The following is a 15080-nucleotide window of genomic DNA, read 5'->3' as shown; positions in this document are numbered from 1 at the left end:
CCCAGTGAGGGACATTTTTTGGTAAACCTATTTTCATTTTGGAAAATATTTATGAATAAATAGTTTTATATGACGGCTGGCAGCACAGCCTCTCCTGTACCCCCTCAGGAGTCAGTGAGCAAGATGATCCTGCTGGCGGGGCCGCCGGGCTAGCTGGGGGTTGAACTGGGAGTTGTACCGCCGGCGTCGATCATCTATCTCTTCCTCTGGCTGACCCTCCTGGGGTACCCTGCCTTGGATCCGGGCCAGCAGGGCCTCAGCCCGAGCCCTCTCAGCCACTTCCCGCCGAAGACGCTCAGCTCGAAGCTGGTCCAGGGATGGGGGCCTAGGGAAGAGAAGCAAGGTCAGAAAGCAGGGCAGCCCTCTCACCTCTACCACCAGGAGCCCCTATGTCTCAGGCTGCTGCTTCAGCTCTTGAAGCCACCTGGTGCAGGAACACCATGAGGAAGTCTCTGCCCACCCTTTTGTGGGCTTCTGTTCTCCCCAGTCCTAAAAGCAGGTGCCCTCTGTACCCCACACACCCCAACCGAGGTCAAGTGCAGAGTAGCATCCTGGGGAGAACAGGGAAACCTCTGGACTGGTTTCCTCTTGTGAGGTAAATCAAATTGTAATTGGAAACGCCCCCTGCACTTGGGATCTAGCATCTTGAGGACACAAGCCTGCTTTTATTCTCTAACCCAGTGATTCTCAAATGTTCTGGTATCAGGACCCTTTTATATTCTTAAAAATCTTTGATTTCCTCAGTTTTTAAGTTTACATACTGGAGTAGAAATGAAACAAATTTTGGACGCAAGTGTTCATAACATCAAGCAATCAGAGCAAAGACATCTCACATCATGAAAAAGCAGCTTGACACTACAGGACTCCAGAGGGCTTTTTTGGAACTTGGGGTCCCTGGACCACATGTTGAGAACTACTTCCTACCCCACCTGCCATATCAGCTGTGGTGCCCAGGCAGGGCTGCTGCCACGTTCTCTGTCTGGAATGGTCTGCCCTGCATTTGTCTTTTTCTTACTGTTTGGGCCGCTGCTTCTCAGATTCTTCCATTTTTCCCTTTCTGTTGTGACCTCGTTCTTCACTGCTGTGCCTTCTCTTCTTCCCCAGATGTTTCTGCATCTCCTGTAAGGGGTCTAGTCGGCTCTTGATCTTCTCATCTGTGCTTGAGCCGGTTGGGGAACCCCCTCGCTTTGGTGGGAGCTGGTACCAAGGGGGTTGAGTCTGGGCCTCTGCTGCACTCTGGCCCAGGTATGTCAGGATGCCCAGCGCTTTTTCTTGCCTCTCCTGAGGGAGCCAGAAAACAGAAGAGATGTTGATAGAACTTGAGTTCCTCAGGGAGCTCTAGATGTGGTAACAGAGAAACCGAGGGCATTTCCTACCCAGAGCACAAGGCCCTGGGGAGACATAACCAGTCATTCCACCACTGGAAATCAAGGGCCAATCATCAGTCAGCTATAATGTGCTAAGGTCTAATACAAACAGGCTGAACTCCTGATGTAGGCACAGTGGCAAATGTAGTACCAAGCAGGTAAATGGGAGGATGGGGCAGAGCTCTGAGTTCAAAGGCAGGGTTTGGGGAGACAGCTGAAAGCACAGTGGTGGAGGTTGGGGAATAACAATCTCAGAATGATGGAAATGCCAGAGAGCTCTAGAGTGGCAGGGTCTGATTCACATTTTAAAAGTTTAAGAAGCTGGGTGTGGTGGTGCATGCCTGTAATCCCAGCAGCTCAGGAGGCTGAGGCAGGAGGACTGCTAGTTCAAAGCCAGCCTTAGCAATTTAGCAAGGCCTTAAGCAACTCAGCAAAACTTTGTCAATAAATGAAATACAAAAAAGGGCTGGGGATGTGGCTCAGGGGTTGAGTGCCCTGGGGTTCCATCTCTGGTACCCCAAAATAAAAAATGTCAGCACCACCTCCATCATATACTAACCAGGACTGTGAGTGCCCCACAGGAATAACCAGTGTCCTAGGCACTATGTTCCAGCCTATTGCAAATGTTCTGTGATTATTTCTTTCACTATACTTCTTAATGCTCAGTCACAGCCCAGGACCAAAATGTCTCCCAGCTCTCTTCAGTATCCCTCTGATGACACAGATGAAGCCAGCTTACTTTTTCCTGTCGTTTTTCTTCCTCATAGTCTTTATTGCCTCTGGTCACCCCTTTCCCTTCCTCCAGCAAATCCCGGAACAGGTCCACAGGGCCAGACCTTGGAGCTCCTGCCTCTGCTGCATCAAGTTCAGACAGTGAATTCTGATGCCTGGCTTTCTTCCTTAGGAACTCTGTGCGAGCCTGGGGGGAAAGAATTATAGGCAGGATATGCAAAACCTACAGGTCACTCAAGGGGACTCAAATGTTCTGACTGCAGAAAGCATAGTGGTCCATCATGCTGGGGGCTACAAGAGAGAACACAGGCACTGGGACCCAGAAGAGGCATCTGTCTCAGCATGAGTGAAAATAGTAAATGGTGTGGTTATCAAGGACAGGTGGAAAAAGATCCCTGGCCTAAACCAAAAGGGATTCCAGTTTGGATAAAAACAGGTACAGGACCCAGGCATGGTAGTGCTTGTAATCCCACATACTGGGAAGGCTGAGGCAGGGAATGCAAGCTGGAGGCCAGCTAGGACAACTTAGCAAGACCCTATTCCAAAATTTAATGTCGGGCTGCAGACGTAGATTGGTAGTGGAGCATTTGCCTAGCATGTTTGAGTCCCTGGTTTCAATCTCCAGTACCACAAAGAGAGGAGAAAAAAAAAAAAAATCTATTGGGCTAGAGGTGCAGCTCAGTGGTGAGCATGAGTGAGGCCCTCGGGTTAGATTTGGTGGTAGTGGTGGTGGTTTACAATGGTTATGAATGTAGTCAGATTGCTTCAGGGCAAACGCTCTAAATCCCAGGCATTGTATCAAGTCACTACCCCAAAATGATTAGTAATTTATACTGAGAAACGAGAATTTTAAAACCCCAGATTGCCACCGCCTCTCCAGCCACCATTGAGGATCAGATTAGCTGAGGAATTAGGTGTAAACCAAACAAATTTAGGAGCTATAAAGAAAGCCTCTGAGTTGAGTGTGGTGGCCCATGCTTCTAATCCTAGAGACCCAGGAAGCTGAGGCAGGAGGATCTTAAGTTTGAGGCCAGCCTCAGCAACTTAAGTGAGACCCGTCTAAAAAGCCGGGAGGGTGGTGGGAATGTAGTTTAGTAGGTAGAGTGTCCCTGAGTCCAATCCCCAGTACAAAAGCAACAGAAAAAAAAAACAAAAAAAAAAAAAAAAAAAAAAAAACCTTGCGTCTGGAAAGCAGTTCAAGGAAAGGGCCCGTCCAGTGAAGTGGAACCTGGCTTGTGCCACTGTTCTCTCTTCCTTTGCCTTCCTCTCTGAAGCTACCTCGCTTCGTGCAAGATGACAACCCCCCTCTGAGAACTCAGCGCTTAAGATTCGGGAATCAAGTGGTCTGCACAAACTGAGCACACAAATAGGGTGCGTAGGCAAACTGGTTAAAAAGTGACTTCCTTGAAATGCATTTTTACAGATTCGCTTATTTATTCAACAACTAATTATTAAGCTCCTACTCTGAGGCAGGCTCTGAACACTGCAAACACATCGGGGGAGAATCAAGACCAGAAATTTCTAGGATTTGCAGAAGTGGGCTTAGAAGCTAGCAAAAAAAAAACGTCGCCAAAAGCTGGAGCGGCGTCTAGTACCAGCGCACCGCGCCTGCGCATCTCCCACTTCCGTTTCCTGCCCGCGACGCCGGTGCGATTGGCCGCCGGTACTCGAAGCTTACCTCTTGTTGAGCTAGCAGTACCCTCCGCTCACGCTCCTTTTCTTCCTCCCTGGCCTGAGCTTCGTCACGCCTCACGCGGGCGACATTGTCCTTATTCCGAACATGCCAGCTCTTCTTGGGCAAGATGTTCATGGTGCTGTAGCTGTACACAGACTGGCAGACCCGCCTTCTAGCACTTCCAATTGGCAGGAGATGCCCCGCCCTGTTCCCTACCTCGGCCACGGTTTGGTTTAGGTCAATTAGCACCGCCCCTCCAAGTCCGTAGAGAAAGGTGATTGGCCGAGACACGCTCCATCACAGCCAATCCCAGACATTGGGAGTTTTGTATGCCTGGCGACAGCTCTTGTCGGGATTGTCAAGCGGCCCTGCCCCTGACGCTACCGGAAGCGGCCGCCGATTGGCTGGCATGCCGTCTAGCCGTACGCGCCGACACGCATGCCCATACACCCGATTGGCTAGTCCCGGGGCAAAGCCCTACCCCAGGCTTCAGGACTCAGGTTTGAAAGAGCGCTCAGGAGCCTCAACCCTGTTTATTGAAGTGATCAGAAGGTTCAATTAGACCGTCCGTACTTGGCAGCGGAAGCTCTGGAAATCTCGGGACAGGGCTGGGAGGCCGTCATCATTTCTGGGGAAAGTCTGGGGCCTCACGGTGGGACGTCATCCCGAGACACGCTGGTCGAAGCCCCTTTGGCGGAGCTCATTGCCACTGTCCGCTGTGCCAGGAAGACTTTATTCTGCGCTTCCTGGGGTCAAGAGAGGTGAAGGTGAGACACACCTTCTCTCCCCCATGCCACTTTCCATGTCCCCAAGGAGCCCTTCCCAGGGACTGGCCTGGCTCACCGTCTTTATCTGGCGTTTGAGCTCAGAGATGAGGCGTCCATAAGAGTTAGCTAGGGCCACGGTATACGCCATCAGGATGCTAAGGGAGAAAGGAATGGAAACCTCTCCAGAAACTCTCTTAGATTATCTTCACCCTATGTCTCATTAAAAAACAGAGACTGGCACGCATGAGCCAGGCCCCAGGTTGAATCCCCAGCAACACAGAACAGGCACCACGGACACACGTCCTGATCTATGTATTTAGGCAGGATGCAGTGGTGAACACCTGTAATTCCAGCTACTCGGGAGGCAGAAATAAAAAGGGATGGGGATGGGGAAATGTAGCTTAGTTATAGAGCGCCCCTGTGTTCAATCCCAGGGCTGGAAAGAAGGGGCGGGGGAAGACTCCAAGACCCCCTCCTCCTTCAGATTCAGGAATTCAGTCTTCTAGACCCTCCTCTTCCTTAGGAGCCAGGACTCCAGGGTCCCACCCCTCCTCTCACGCCCAGGAGAGCAAGACCCCATTCTCCTCCTCTCAAGACCCAGGAATCTAGTACCGAGCCCCAACTCTTCCTTAGGACCAAGCAATCCAGGCCCCAACCCACCTCCCTCAGACTCAGGAATTCATACCCCTGTCCCTTCTTTCTAGGATATCTTGAGGACACAGGTAATGGGACCCCAGATCACATATTCAAACTTAGAAGTCTGTGTCCCCTCACCTGGAGATCAGCAGGAGAGGCACAGCAAAAGCCTGGGTCCCCAGAAAGAAGAGAAAATTCTGGGTGGTCTGAGGGAGGCTGTCAATGGATTCAGGGATCTGGGCCCAGATGGATGACTTCCCCCGGAATGGACCGCACGCCTTAGAAGGTGGGATCCTGGAGGCAGAGACAGGCTGGGCTCAATAGGACCAGAATCAGAACCCTGAGTGAGGGTAGAAGAAGGAGGCAGGAACCGCTCCCACTCACTGGAATATGCTGTAAAACACCGGGACAGCAGAGATGGCCAGACCCAAGAGAAGGACCAGAGGGAAAAAGAAATTCGCGGTGGAGGCCCGGAAGGTGCGGGAGGCTGGAGAGCAGGTGAAGAAGAGGGTGACCTGGCAAAGAAGGTTGGAAAAGGGGTTCTGAGACCCAAGAGTCGCTCATTTATCCTTTTTCCTACCCTAGAGTCCTGCCCCCCACCCCAGGCTGTACCAAGGAACCTGAATTCTAATGGCTGAGACCTAGATAACGGGATGCCCTAGACCCCTTCTTCTGCCCTCCAGCGCTCTCTTCTCAGGACCTAGTGGTCAGAGCACCTGGCATCCTTGTCCAGCCTCCGGGGTGGTCCCAGTACTTGTTGGCTGGGTCCTTCTCACTCACCTTCTTCAGATAGAAAAGCAGCAGGAACTTGACCGTGTTGAGCAGGGGCAGTAAAGGGCAGAAAAAGCTCCCCACCCAGACCACCGTCTGGGCGTAGATAAGCCCCAGCACCTCGTCGGGCACCTGGAACTCCTGGGTCCCGGCGACTCGACCCAGCGCCCCAGGACAGAAGCCACAAACGAGCCTGCAGGGGGAGTGGGCGGGGCGGTGAGAGACGTGCCGGCAGGTTTCCCCGCCCCCAAGGCCTCAGCCGCCAATCGGAAAGGAGCGCGGGGCGGGGTCAGAGGGGAGGAACCCCCGAGCAGGAGGCGGCGGGGTCTCAGCACCAAGCCCGGGCCCCGGGTCCCCAGCGGCGGGGCGAGCAGGGAGTACAGCGCCTTGAGGGCGGGGCCTGCTCCCGGAGAGGCGGAGCCACGGGAGGGGCGGGCTCTCACTTCCGAGGAAACTGGAAGAGCAGCGTGAGCGCCAGGCCGCTCAGAAAATCAAAGATGAGGAGTTTGTACATCTCCTGGCCCAGACGAGTCTCCCAGCACTGAAAAAGGAAGAAGCCGCGGCAGAGAGCCAGGCTGTCGGGCGCTACCGGTGCATTCTCGGGGTCCTCCCTCCTCCCAAGCATCCACCCCTAGAGAGCAACCCAGGCTCCTCCCGCCTCCCAACCCGGACATCAGGTCCCCTTCACCCAGCTCCTCCTTTCCTCCAGGGATCCGTGATTCGAAGCTGCTCACCGGAAGTTCCTTGTAATTATAGCCGCAGGTCTTGCAGTCCTCAGCCTGGGCGTCGCCCCCGCAAGTGATCTGATTCCAGAGCGAGAAGAGTAGGACCAGCAGGGATGCAAGGCGCAGAAACACAGTCCTGCCAGGCAAAGGAGGAGGAGGATTTTCCCCGTTTCACAGATGAAGAAACTGAGGCTCAGTGTGTTCCGATTTTGAATCCAGAACCCCTGGATCCCATATCCGTGGGATTTCCCGTCTCATTTGCAGAGCCAACAACCTGACCGCTGCCATTCCACCACCCCCAGCCCCATCCCAGGAGGCTGGAACCTGAGCAGGATAAAAACGATCTGGCGGCTCCGAGTGTAGCCCTCCAGTGGGGCGATCAAATTGAACACAAACGGCAGCACGAAGTTGACCACGGAGATGAAGATGGACGGAAGATAATTCACTACAAGCTTTAGCAGTGGGGTCTGCTGCACAAGGGACATCTCCTGGGAAGGAGGACAAACCAAGCAAAGAGCCATGCCTAAGGGCCTCTCCCAGCCTCTTCTTCCCTCAGGGCTATTGAGTCCAGGGTCCAAACACCTCCTCCGCCCCTGTGCTCCTAAGATTCCAGGAATCCTAGACCTCGGTTCCCTCCCACAGCCCTCCATCCTTGGAAATGTAGGTTCCAGGGCCCTGGGACGCTCCTTCCCCAAGACCCTTGACACCTGTAGCTCCAAGGTGTATCCTGTGGCCCAGTAGACCCCGTAAAAGGCCGCCGCCAGGAGCGCCAACACCAGCAGGTTGAGCAGCGCGCGCACCAGCCACACCTTGGCTTCCTGGCCCAGTGTCCGAGCCGCAGCCTGGCATCGGACCACTGCTTCCTCCAGTTCCACCTGAGGCCAGGAGAGACGTTCCCGTGGGCTCCATCTCCTCAGTTCTGGGGGCTGCCCAGAGCCCCTCCTCAAGTTGAACGGATGCACTCCTCACCTACCAGCTAAGGGTCTCTTGTTGTCCCCGTTCCACCCACTCCTGACCCTGCATAGGACCATTCAGGCCCCCTCTCAAGACTCCCGCCCTGCACTTCCTGCCTGGAGCTCCAATCCTGCTTTACCAAGCCGCGTCCTTTCTGGCCAAGCCACCAGTCCACTTTGAACCAAGGTGTTCTGCTGGGTACTTGTTTCTGCACTGCTCAGCTCAGGCATCCCTGTTGTCACCATGCTCCTCAGCCCTGCCATACCCACCACCTTCCTCCTTAGAAGAATCTCCGACCCGCTTCTCTCCGAAAGCCCTATCACAGGGTTAGGCCCAGCGTCTTCTCAGCTCGGTCCCTCGGGTCCTTAGGGAGTTGTGGCCCCCGCCCTACCTCAAGCGCACCTGCAACTCATACAGAATGATGCCCTGGCGCAGCCGCACATTCTCGTCCCCACGGAGGCCAAAGTCCCAGGCTGAGAACACGTGGTGGCTGTAGCTGGTCAGAGCCCCGGATTCAGCCAACAAGGTCTGCTTCAGTCCCGACACCGAGCTGAAGAGGGGAGACCCGCAAGACTGGGTGTGAGGGCAGCCACGAGTGGGGGGTCCCGAGGCACCCCTCTAATGGGACAAATGGAATGTGAACTCTAAGGTCTTTGGCAAACTCCGCCTGATGGAGGAAGACTCAAAGAGGCGGAACACACACAGTCCTTGGAACCAAAGGCCACGAGGTGCAGAGAAACGTGGGGTACAGACAACTAAAAGTGACACAGAAGGAGAGAGTGAGTCCCAGAGAGCAGAGGAAGGGACCTGGGAAGGAGACAGAGGCCCAGAGAGGGTAGAGGTGAAGACCACAAGAGACAGAGGGCACAGAGGCCCAGGGAGGGGACAGAGAACCAGAGAAAGGGACAGAAACCACACCCAACCCCACATCCACCTTCACCCTCTGGCCTCAGCCTCACCTTTCCCATGCACAACCAGGAAGGCTGTACCTCTGAGGGCCCATTCTCAGGCTGTACCTCTGAGAGCCCATTCTCAGGCTGAACCTCTGAGAGCCCATTCTCAGGCTGAACTCTGAGAGCCCATTCTCAGGCTGTACCTCTGAGGGCCCATTCTCAGGCTGTACCTCTGAGGGCCCATTCTCAGGCTGTACCTCTGAGGGCCCATTCTCAGGCTGTACCTCTGATGGCCCATTCTCAGGCTGAACTCTGAGAGCCCATTCTCAGGCTGAACTCTGAGAGCCCATTCTCAGGCTGAACCTCTGAGAGCCCATTCTCAGGCTGAACTCTGAGAGCCCATTCTCAGGCTGAACCCCTGAGAAGCCATTCTCTGGGTGTATTTTTTTTAACCCGGATTGAAACCAGGGGTGCCTAAACGCGGAGCCACATCCACAGCCCTTTTTATGTTTTGAGACAGTACTGCTAAATTGTTGAGGCTGGCATTGAACTTGTGATCCTCCTGCCTCAGTCTTCCAATTCACTGGAATTACAGGTGTGCACCACCAAACCCAGCTCATTTTGGTTTTCAGCTGGTTGGGACTTCCTTTTTTAGGCAAAAGAGATGCTGTTGGTTATTGAAAACCCATTATGTAACTTCTCCCTGCTCTTGAGATTCAGGCTGCTTCCTAGCATAACCAGCCAGGGTCCACAACTTCACCTACCTTTGAAACTCAAACCTCATCATCTTCTTCCTCCTCCTCATACTGGCTTTTTATTTCTCAAGACAAACCCAAACATCTTTCCCACCACAGGGCCTTTGCACGGCAGTGTGCTTTGCCTGGAATGCTGGAGTCTTGGCTGTCCAGCTGGCTGGCTCCTTGTCTTTCCAGGGCCCATCTACAGGTTCCCCAGTCAGAGAAGCCTGTGCTGACAACTGCATCCAATGAGGGTCCCCTGCCATTCTCTATTACAGGGGTTACCAGCCCCTGTGTCAAATCCCACTCAACACCTGTTTTTGTAAATATTGGAACAGCCACACCCACTCATTTGCATGTCACCTATGGCTGCCCTCACAAACTATGAAGGCAGAGATTAGTTGAGACTAGACTCGAAGATGAAGATGCGTACTCCCTAATTTACAGAAGTCTGTTGGCTCCTGCTGTCACACCATGCAGCCTGTTTTTTTACAGGGTCATTCCCCAACTCAGATTACTGATGTCTGCTCATCGACATCTGTCCCACTGTTTATTTCCCCTCCCGTGCTGGGCTGTAAAGCATGCAAGGGATGGGGACCCTTGGGTGGCTCCCATGCCTGGCCACAGTGTCCAGCTCATAGGAGACACTCCATTTTTAAAAAATGTTTATTCTTAAGTTTTAGGTGGACACAATATCTTTACTTTACATTTATGTGGTGCTGAGGATGGACCCCAGCGCCTTGTGCATGCCAGGTGCGCACTCCACCGCTGAGCACAACCCCAGCCCCTCCATTCTTTTCTTGTTCAAGATTTCCTTCTTGAACACACTCCTTTCCTTGGGGGTCTCCCTGTCCTGCCTGAATGCCAGAGTCCCCAGTGTGTACTCTAGTCCCCACCCACATATCTAACGCATGCGTAACACTGGGTCTAAAAGGCACCTGGGTGCTTGGGATGTGGCTCGGGGGTGTCGCCTGGCATGCATGAGGCCCTGGGTCCCATTCCCCCCAATATCAAAATAAAAGGCACCTCAAAAATCACTGGGTCCAAAGCTGCGTCCCAGATACCCTCACCAGCCCGCTCCTTGTACGGCCCGTCTGTCTCCACCTCTACCCTGCCGTGTGTGGGTCCACAGGGAGTCCTTCTGGACTTTGATTTCAACCACACCCCTAATACAGTCAGTCAGGAACCCCTGGAAATACACCCAGTGTAACAAGATGAAAACCAGGCCTCAGGACGGTGCGAGCAGAAGGGCGTGGTTACAGGAGCACCCTCTCTCTCTCTCTCTTTCTTTCCTGGTGCTGGGGATTGAACCTGGAGGTTCTCTACCAAGAAGCTACATCCTCAGCCCTTTTTATTTTGAGACAGAATCTTTTGCTTAAGGCTTCACTAAATTGCTGAGGCTGGCCTCAAACTTGTGATCCTCCTACCTAAGCCTCCTGAGCTGCTGGGATTACAGGTGTGTGCCATCAGCCAGCTCCTGATCTCTTTCTTGATACCAGTGGAAACTCAGACCCTTTCCTTGTGTACTTTTAAATACTTGCGGCATTTTTAAAGGTTAAAACTAACTCCAAAACTGACCCCTTGTCACCACCCTGCTTCTCCCATCAGATGGTGGTCTGTGCCATCGCTTGTTACCTGGACTCTGGCAGTGACCTCCTAGTGGACCTCCTCCCCTCACTCACTCCTTCCTTCCCTCCCTCCCCTTCTTTCTCTCTGCCTCCTTCCCTCTCTTCCACAAGCCCACAGGGGGACACTATCCTTCCCTGACTCAGGTCGGGATGGCCTTCTGTCCGAGGACCTGCTGGGCTGGTGCCTGCCTTGCTCTGGCCCTTGGTCCGCCTGGAAGCTCTTCCCCCAGGTGTCTGCCCGGCTGAAACTCTCGCTTTCTCAACGTCATCCTTTCAACACTGTGTTCTCAACAATGCTTCCCTGACCCCCTGCAGTATAGCAGCCTGGCCCAGGCATCACTGGGATGTCCCTCGCTCTGGCCCTGAGTAGCTTCCAGCAGCCTGTGCAAGTGACATGCTCCTTACCCATCCCCCAAGTGCAATATAAGTGCCCCTGCGATGAGACTCTGATGTGTCCCAACATTTAGAACGCGGCCTGGCACCGAGTAGGAATGAATGAAATCAGCCCTGATTGTAGTCTGTACAGCTCTGTCCTAATCAGAAAGCACGAAATACACGTGCTGACTATACCTCCTCCCTCCCCCTGGCTTCCAGCCTGCTGGGGGGAGGACCCGCCACCTCCTGTGTGTCCCTAGCCTGTGTGCACAAGAAGCCTCTTAAAACGGACTTCAACTCAGAAAGGAGCACAGAGCGAGAGCCAGGATATTTGAGGAGGGCATTGACCACCACCACTCGACCCCTCCTGTCCAGGGTATCAGGATGTGGGCAGAACTGACCGGTGCAGGATGAGCAGGAGGCAGATGAGGCTCACGGCAAAGACGGAGCACAGGTAGGTCACGGCCAGGTACTTGCGGGGCGGGTAGAACCCGTAGAAGAGAGGGGACCATTCTAGGTAACCCTGTGAGGGGCAGATCGGGGTCAAGGTGGAGGCAGGGCCCAGGAAGTGGGCAGCCAGGCCTTTGGGGCAGGGCTATAGACACAAGTCACGGGAACACCAGGGCTCGGAGGTGGGACCTACGGAGCCCAGCCGCCTACCTCTCCAGAGAGCAGGTTGAAAAGCTGCGTGGGAAAGGAGACCAGGCCCTGGGTGTGGGGGCTATAGGAGCCGCAGGGCGAGGAGGTACCAGGGCCGGGAGGGCCGGGGGGAGCCCCTTCCAACCAGGTGGGCAGCAGCGTCATGCAGGCCTGGAGCACAGAGGCCAGCACGTTGAGCAGCAGCAGGAAGCGCAGCAGGGAGAAGTAGGACTCGGTGCCCCCGCCAAACTGGCCTGCAGGCGGGCAGGGGCTCAGTCCCTCTGCTCAGCTCAGGCCCAGAGGCCCAGCCCAGCCTCCTCCCTCAGACCTGGGGTCGGGACCCAGCCCTCCCCCTCGGGCCCCACCGACCCCCGATCCTCTTCAGGGTCCAGGCCCAGGGCTGTAGGCTGCGCAAGCCTTCCTTCATCTTCTCCTTGGACCGAGGGAGCAGCCGTGCCCAGTGGGCAGTCCTCGGTCCAGAGCCCAAGGCCACTTGTTCCCTGGCCTGGCTCTTTCTGGAAGGGAAACAGACAGAACCCAGGCGTGTCAGCACAGACGGGGAACACCCAAAGGTGCCGTGCTGGGCTGGCTCCCAGAAGACTGTGGCCAGGGGACAGAAGGGACCCGACCCACGCAGAGCAGGGAGACGGGAGGAGTCACGACGGGTGGCTCCTGAGGGACGTGTGTGCTTGTGTGGGAGCCACAGGGAAAGACAGTGGGCAGCTGCTGGAGGCAGGGAGCGGTCAGCGCCTGAGGAAGGGCTCAGGGAGAGCGGCTGTACCTGTGAGCCCTCCTGGCCCGCATGGGCCACGGCAGCTCCCGGGACGGGCGAGGGTCCCGCAGCTCCATTTGGCTGGCTTCTGCAGAGGCCTGCCTGCTCCTCTCTCCATCCTCATCCTCCTCTTCCAGGGTCCCCCAGGGCAGCACCCCAGGGCCACGGTACCGAAGGGTAGCAGCACTGGGGAGCTGGTGCAGCACAGAGGCCAAGGACTGGCCTGCGCAGGAGAGCAGAAGGCTGGGAGGACACAGGGGTCCAGGCCAGCCTCCCCGCTCAGACCCAGGGTCCAGGCCCAGCCTCCCAGCTCAGACCCAGGGTCCAGGCCCAGCCTCCTCCCTCAGACCTAGGGTCCAGGCCCAGCCTCCTCCCTCAGACCCAGGGTCCAGGCCCAGCCTCCTCCCTCAGACCCAGGGTCCAGGCCCAGCCTCCTCCCTGAGACCCGGGGTCCAGGCCCAGCCTCCTCCCTCAGATCCAGGGGTCCAGGCCCAGCCTCCTCCCTCAGATCCAGGGGTCCAGGCCCAGCCTCCTCCCTCAGACCCAGGGATCCAGGCCCAGCCTCCTCCCTCAGACCCAGGGTCCAGGCCCAGCCTCCCCTCTCAGACCCAGGGTCCAGGCCCAGCCTCCTCTCTCAGACCCAGGGTCCAGGCCCAGCCTCCTCCCTGAGACCCGGGGTCCAGGCCCAGCCTCCTCCCTCAGATCCAGGGTCCAGGCCCAGCCTCCTCCCTCAGACCCAGGGTCCAGGACCAGCCTCCTCCCTCAGATCCGGGGGTCCAGGCCCAGCCTCCTCCCTCAGACCCGGGGGTCCAGGCCCAGCCCCCCCCTCAGACCCAGGGGTCCAGGCCAGCCTCCCCCCTCAGACCCAGGGTCCAGGCCCAGCCTCCTCCCTCAGACACAGGGGTCCTTGCCCAGCCTCCTCCCTCAGACCCAGGGACCAGCCCCAGCCTCCTCCCTCAGAACCAGGGACCAGGCCCAGCCTCCCCCCTCAGACCCAGGGTCCAGGCCCAGCCTCCTCCCTCAGACCCAGGGTCCAGACCCCAGCCTCCCCCCTCAGACCCAGGGTCCAGGCCCAGCCTCCTCCCTCAGACACAGGGGTCCAGGCCCAGCCTCCTCCCTCAGACCCAGGGTCCAGGACCAGCCTCCTCCCTCAGATCCGGGGGTCCAGGCCCAGCCTCCTCCCTCAGACCCAGGGTCCAGGCCCAGCCTCCTCCCTGAGACCCGGGGTCCAGGCCCAGCCTCCTCCCTCAGATCCAGGGGTCCGGGCCCAGCCCCCCCCTCAGACCCAGGGGTCCGGGCCCAGCCCCCCCCTCAGACCCAAGGGTCTGGGCCCAGCCCCCTCCCTCAGACCCAGGGGTCCAGGGCCAGCCTCCTCCTTCAGACCCAGCCTCCTCCCTCAGACCCAGGGGTCTGGCCCCAGCCTCCTCCCTCAGACCCAGGGGTCCAGGCCCAGTCCCCTCCCTCAGACCCAGGGTCCAGACCCCAGCCTCCTCCCTCAGACCCAGGAGTCTAGACCCAGCCTCCTCCCTCAGACCCAGGGGTCCAGGCCCAGCCTCCTCCCTCAGACCCAGGGGTCCAGGCCCAGCCTCCTCCCTCAGATCCAGGGGTCCAGGCCCAGCCCCCTCCCTCAGACCCAGGGTCCAGGCCCAGCCTCCTCCCTCAGACCCAGCCTCCTCCCTCAGATCCAGGGGTCCGGGCCCAGCACCCCCCTCAGACCCAGGGGTCCGGGCCCAGCCCCCCCTCAGACCCAAGGGTCCGGGCCCAGCCCCCCCACTCAGACCCAGGGGTCCGGGCCCAGCCCCCTCCCTCAGACCCAGGGTCCAGGCCCAGCCTCCCCCCTCAGACCCAGGGTCCAGGCTTAACTTCCTTTTCCTTTACTTATGAGCTTGGAAACGTGTCCCCTCCTGAGGCACTGAGACCCTGCCCGTCTCCTAACTCCTCCTCCTCATTACAAAGGATAGAATTCTCCAGTTCCCTTCTCCCCTCTCCTCTCTGCCCTGAAAACCAGGAAACCGGGGCCCCCACCTCCTGAGCCCCCTGGCTGAGGCTGGTGGACCTGCACCCCGAGTTCTCCCACCTCCCCTGGCTTTCCGAGGGGCTGGCTGCTCCCCAGAGGGGCCCCAGGCGTCAGGGTCCCAGGTCCGGTGTTCCTCCATGGCGCCAAGCCTGCAGCGTTTCCGTCTCTCCTGGCTCCCTGGGCGGGGACTGCCCAGGTAAGGGAGGGCCCTACGGCAGGGCCACACCTGACCACCAGGTGGCCAAGAGGGACAGGGTGCAGTTCTCAGGACCTCCCAAGGCTACTGCTGTAGGCTCTGCTGGGAAATGAAGTCCCTCCCGGTGGCTTTTGGAGCCGGGCAGTCACCAGAGTTGCCCTGGGAGGTGGAGCAGTGGCACTTCCTGTTGGCACTA

The 15080-nt window shown here is 57.0% G+C and overlaps 2 protein-coding genes across 2 annotated transcripts; both read right to left on the bottom strand.

Moving 5' to 3' along the window:
• Positions 1–106: 106 nt before the first annotated feature.
• Positions 107–4131, bottom strand: Leng1 (leukocyte receptor cluster member 1). Its single transcript, XM_026381179.2, has 4 exons — positions 3778–4131; positions 2107–2286; positions 1016–1281; positions 107–325 (listed from the first exon to the last, which is right to left on the bottom strand). Exons 1-4 carry the CDS (start codon positions 3907–3909, stop codon positions 112–114), a joined length of 792 nt encoding a protein of 263 aa, XP_026236964.1. The 5' UTR covers positions 3910–4131; the 3' UTR covers positions 107–111.
• Positions 4132–4304: 173 nt separating this feature from the next.
• Positions 4305–14948, bottom strand: Tmc4 (transmembrane channel like 4). The gene is made up of 15 exons (XM_026381180.2): positions 14749–14948; positions 12681–12894; positions 12269–12414; positions 11921–12153; positions 11662–11783; positions 8030–8177; positions 7381–7548; positions 6998–7161; positions 6683–6809; positions 6392–6489; positions 5958–6141; positions 5562–5692; positions 5316–5471; positions 4618–4696; positions 4305–4520 (listed from the first exon to the last, which is right to left on the bottom strand). Exons 1-15 carry the CDS (start codon positions 14825–14827, stop codon positions 4422–4424), a joined length of 2148 nt encoding a protein of 715 aa, XP_026236965.2. The 5' UTR covers positions 14828–14948; the 3' UTR covers positions 4305–4421.
• Positions 14949–15080: the final 132 nt, after the last annotated feature.

The sequence above is a fragment of the Urocitellus parryii genome, chromosome 15 (assembly GCF_045843805.1).
Source record: "Urocitellus parryii isolate mUroPar1 chromosome 15, mUroPar1.hap1, whole genome shotgun sequence".
In the NCBI taxonomy this organism is placed as follows: Eukaryota; Metazoa; Chordata; class Mammalia; order Rodentia; family Sciuridae; genus Urocitellus; species Urocitellus parryii.
Note: the sequence above shows the minus strand (reverse complement) of the source record. Positions and strands in the feature narration are given on the sequence as shown.

Bases quoted from the DNA above. Each gene is read 5' to 3' on its own strand.
- Leng1 (XM_026381179.2), bottom strand. From the start codon at position 3,909: ATGAACATCTTGCCCAAGAAGAGCTGGCATGTTCGGAATAAGGACAAT. The intron at 2,287-3,777 runs GTAAGCTTCGAG...CTTTCCCCCCAG, and splicing joins TACTGCTAGCTCAACAAGAG to GCTCGCACAGAGTTCCTAAG. The intron at 326-1,015 runs GTAAGAAAAAGA...TCTCTTCCCTAG, and splicing joins GAGAAGCAGCGGCCCAAACA to GCCCCCATCCCTGGACCAGC.
- Tmc4 (XM_026381180.2), bottom strand. From the start codon at position 14,827: ATGGAGGAACACCGGACCTGGGACCCTGACGCCTGGGGCCCCTCTGGG. The intron at 7,549-8,029 runs GTGCGCTTGAGG...TCCTGGCCTCAG, and splicing joins TCATTCTGTATGAGTTGCAG to GTGGAACTGGAGGAAGCAGT. The intron at 4,697-5,315 runs GTGAGGGGACAC...TTTCTCCCTTAG, and splicing joins CCTCTCCTGCTGATCTCCAG to CATCCTGATGGCGTATACCG.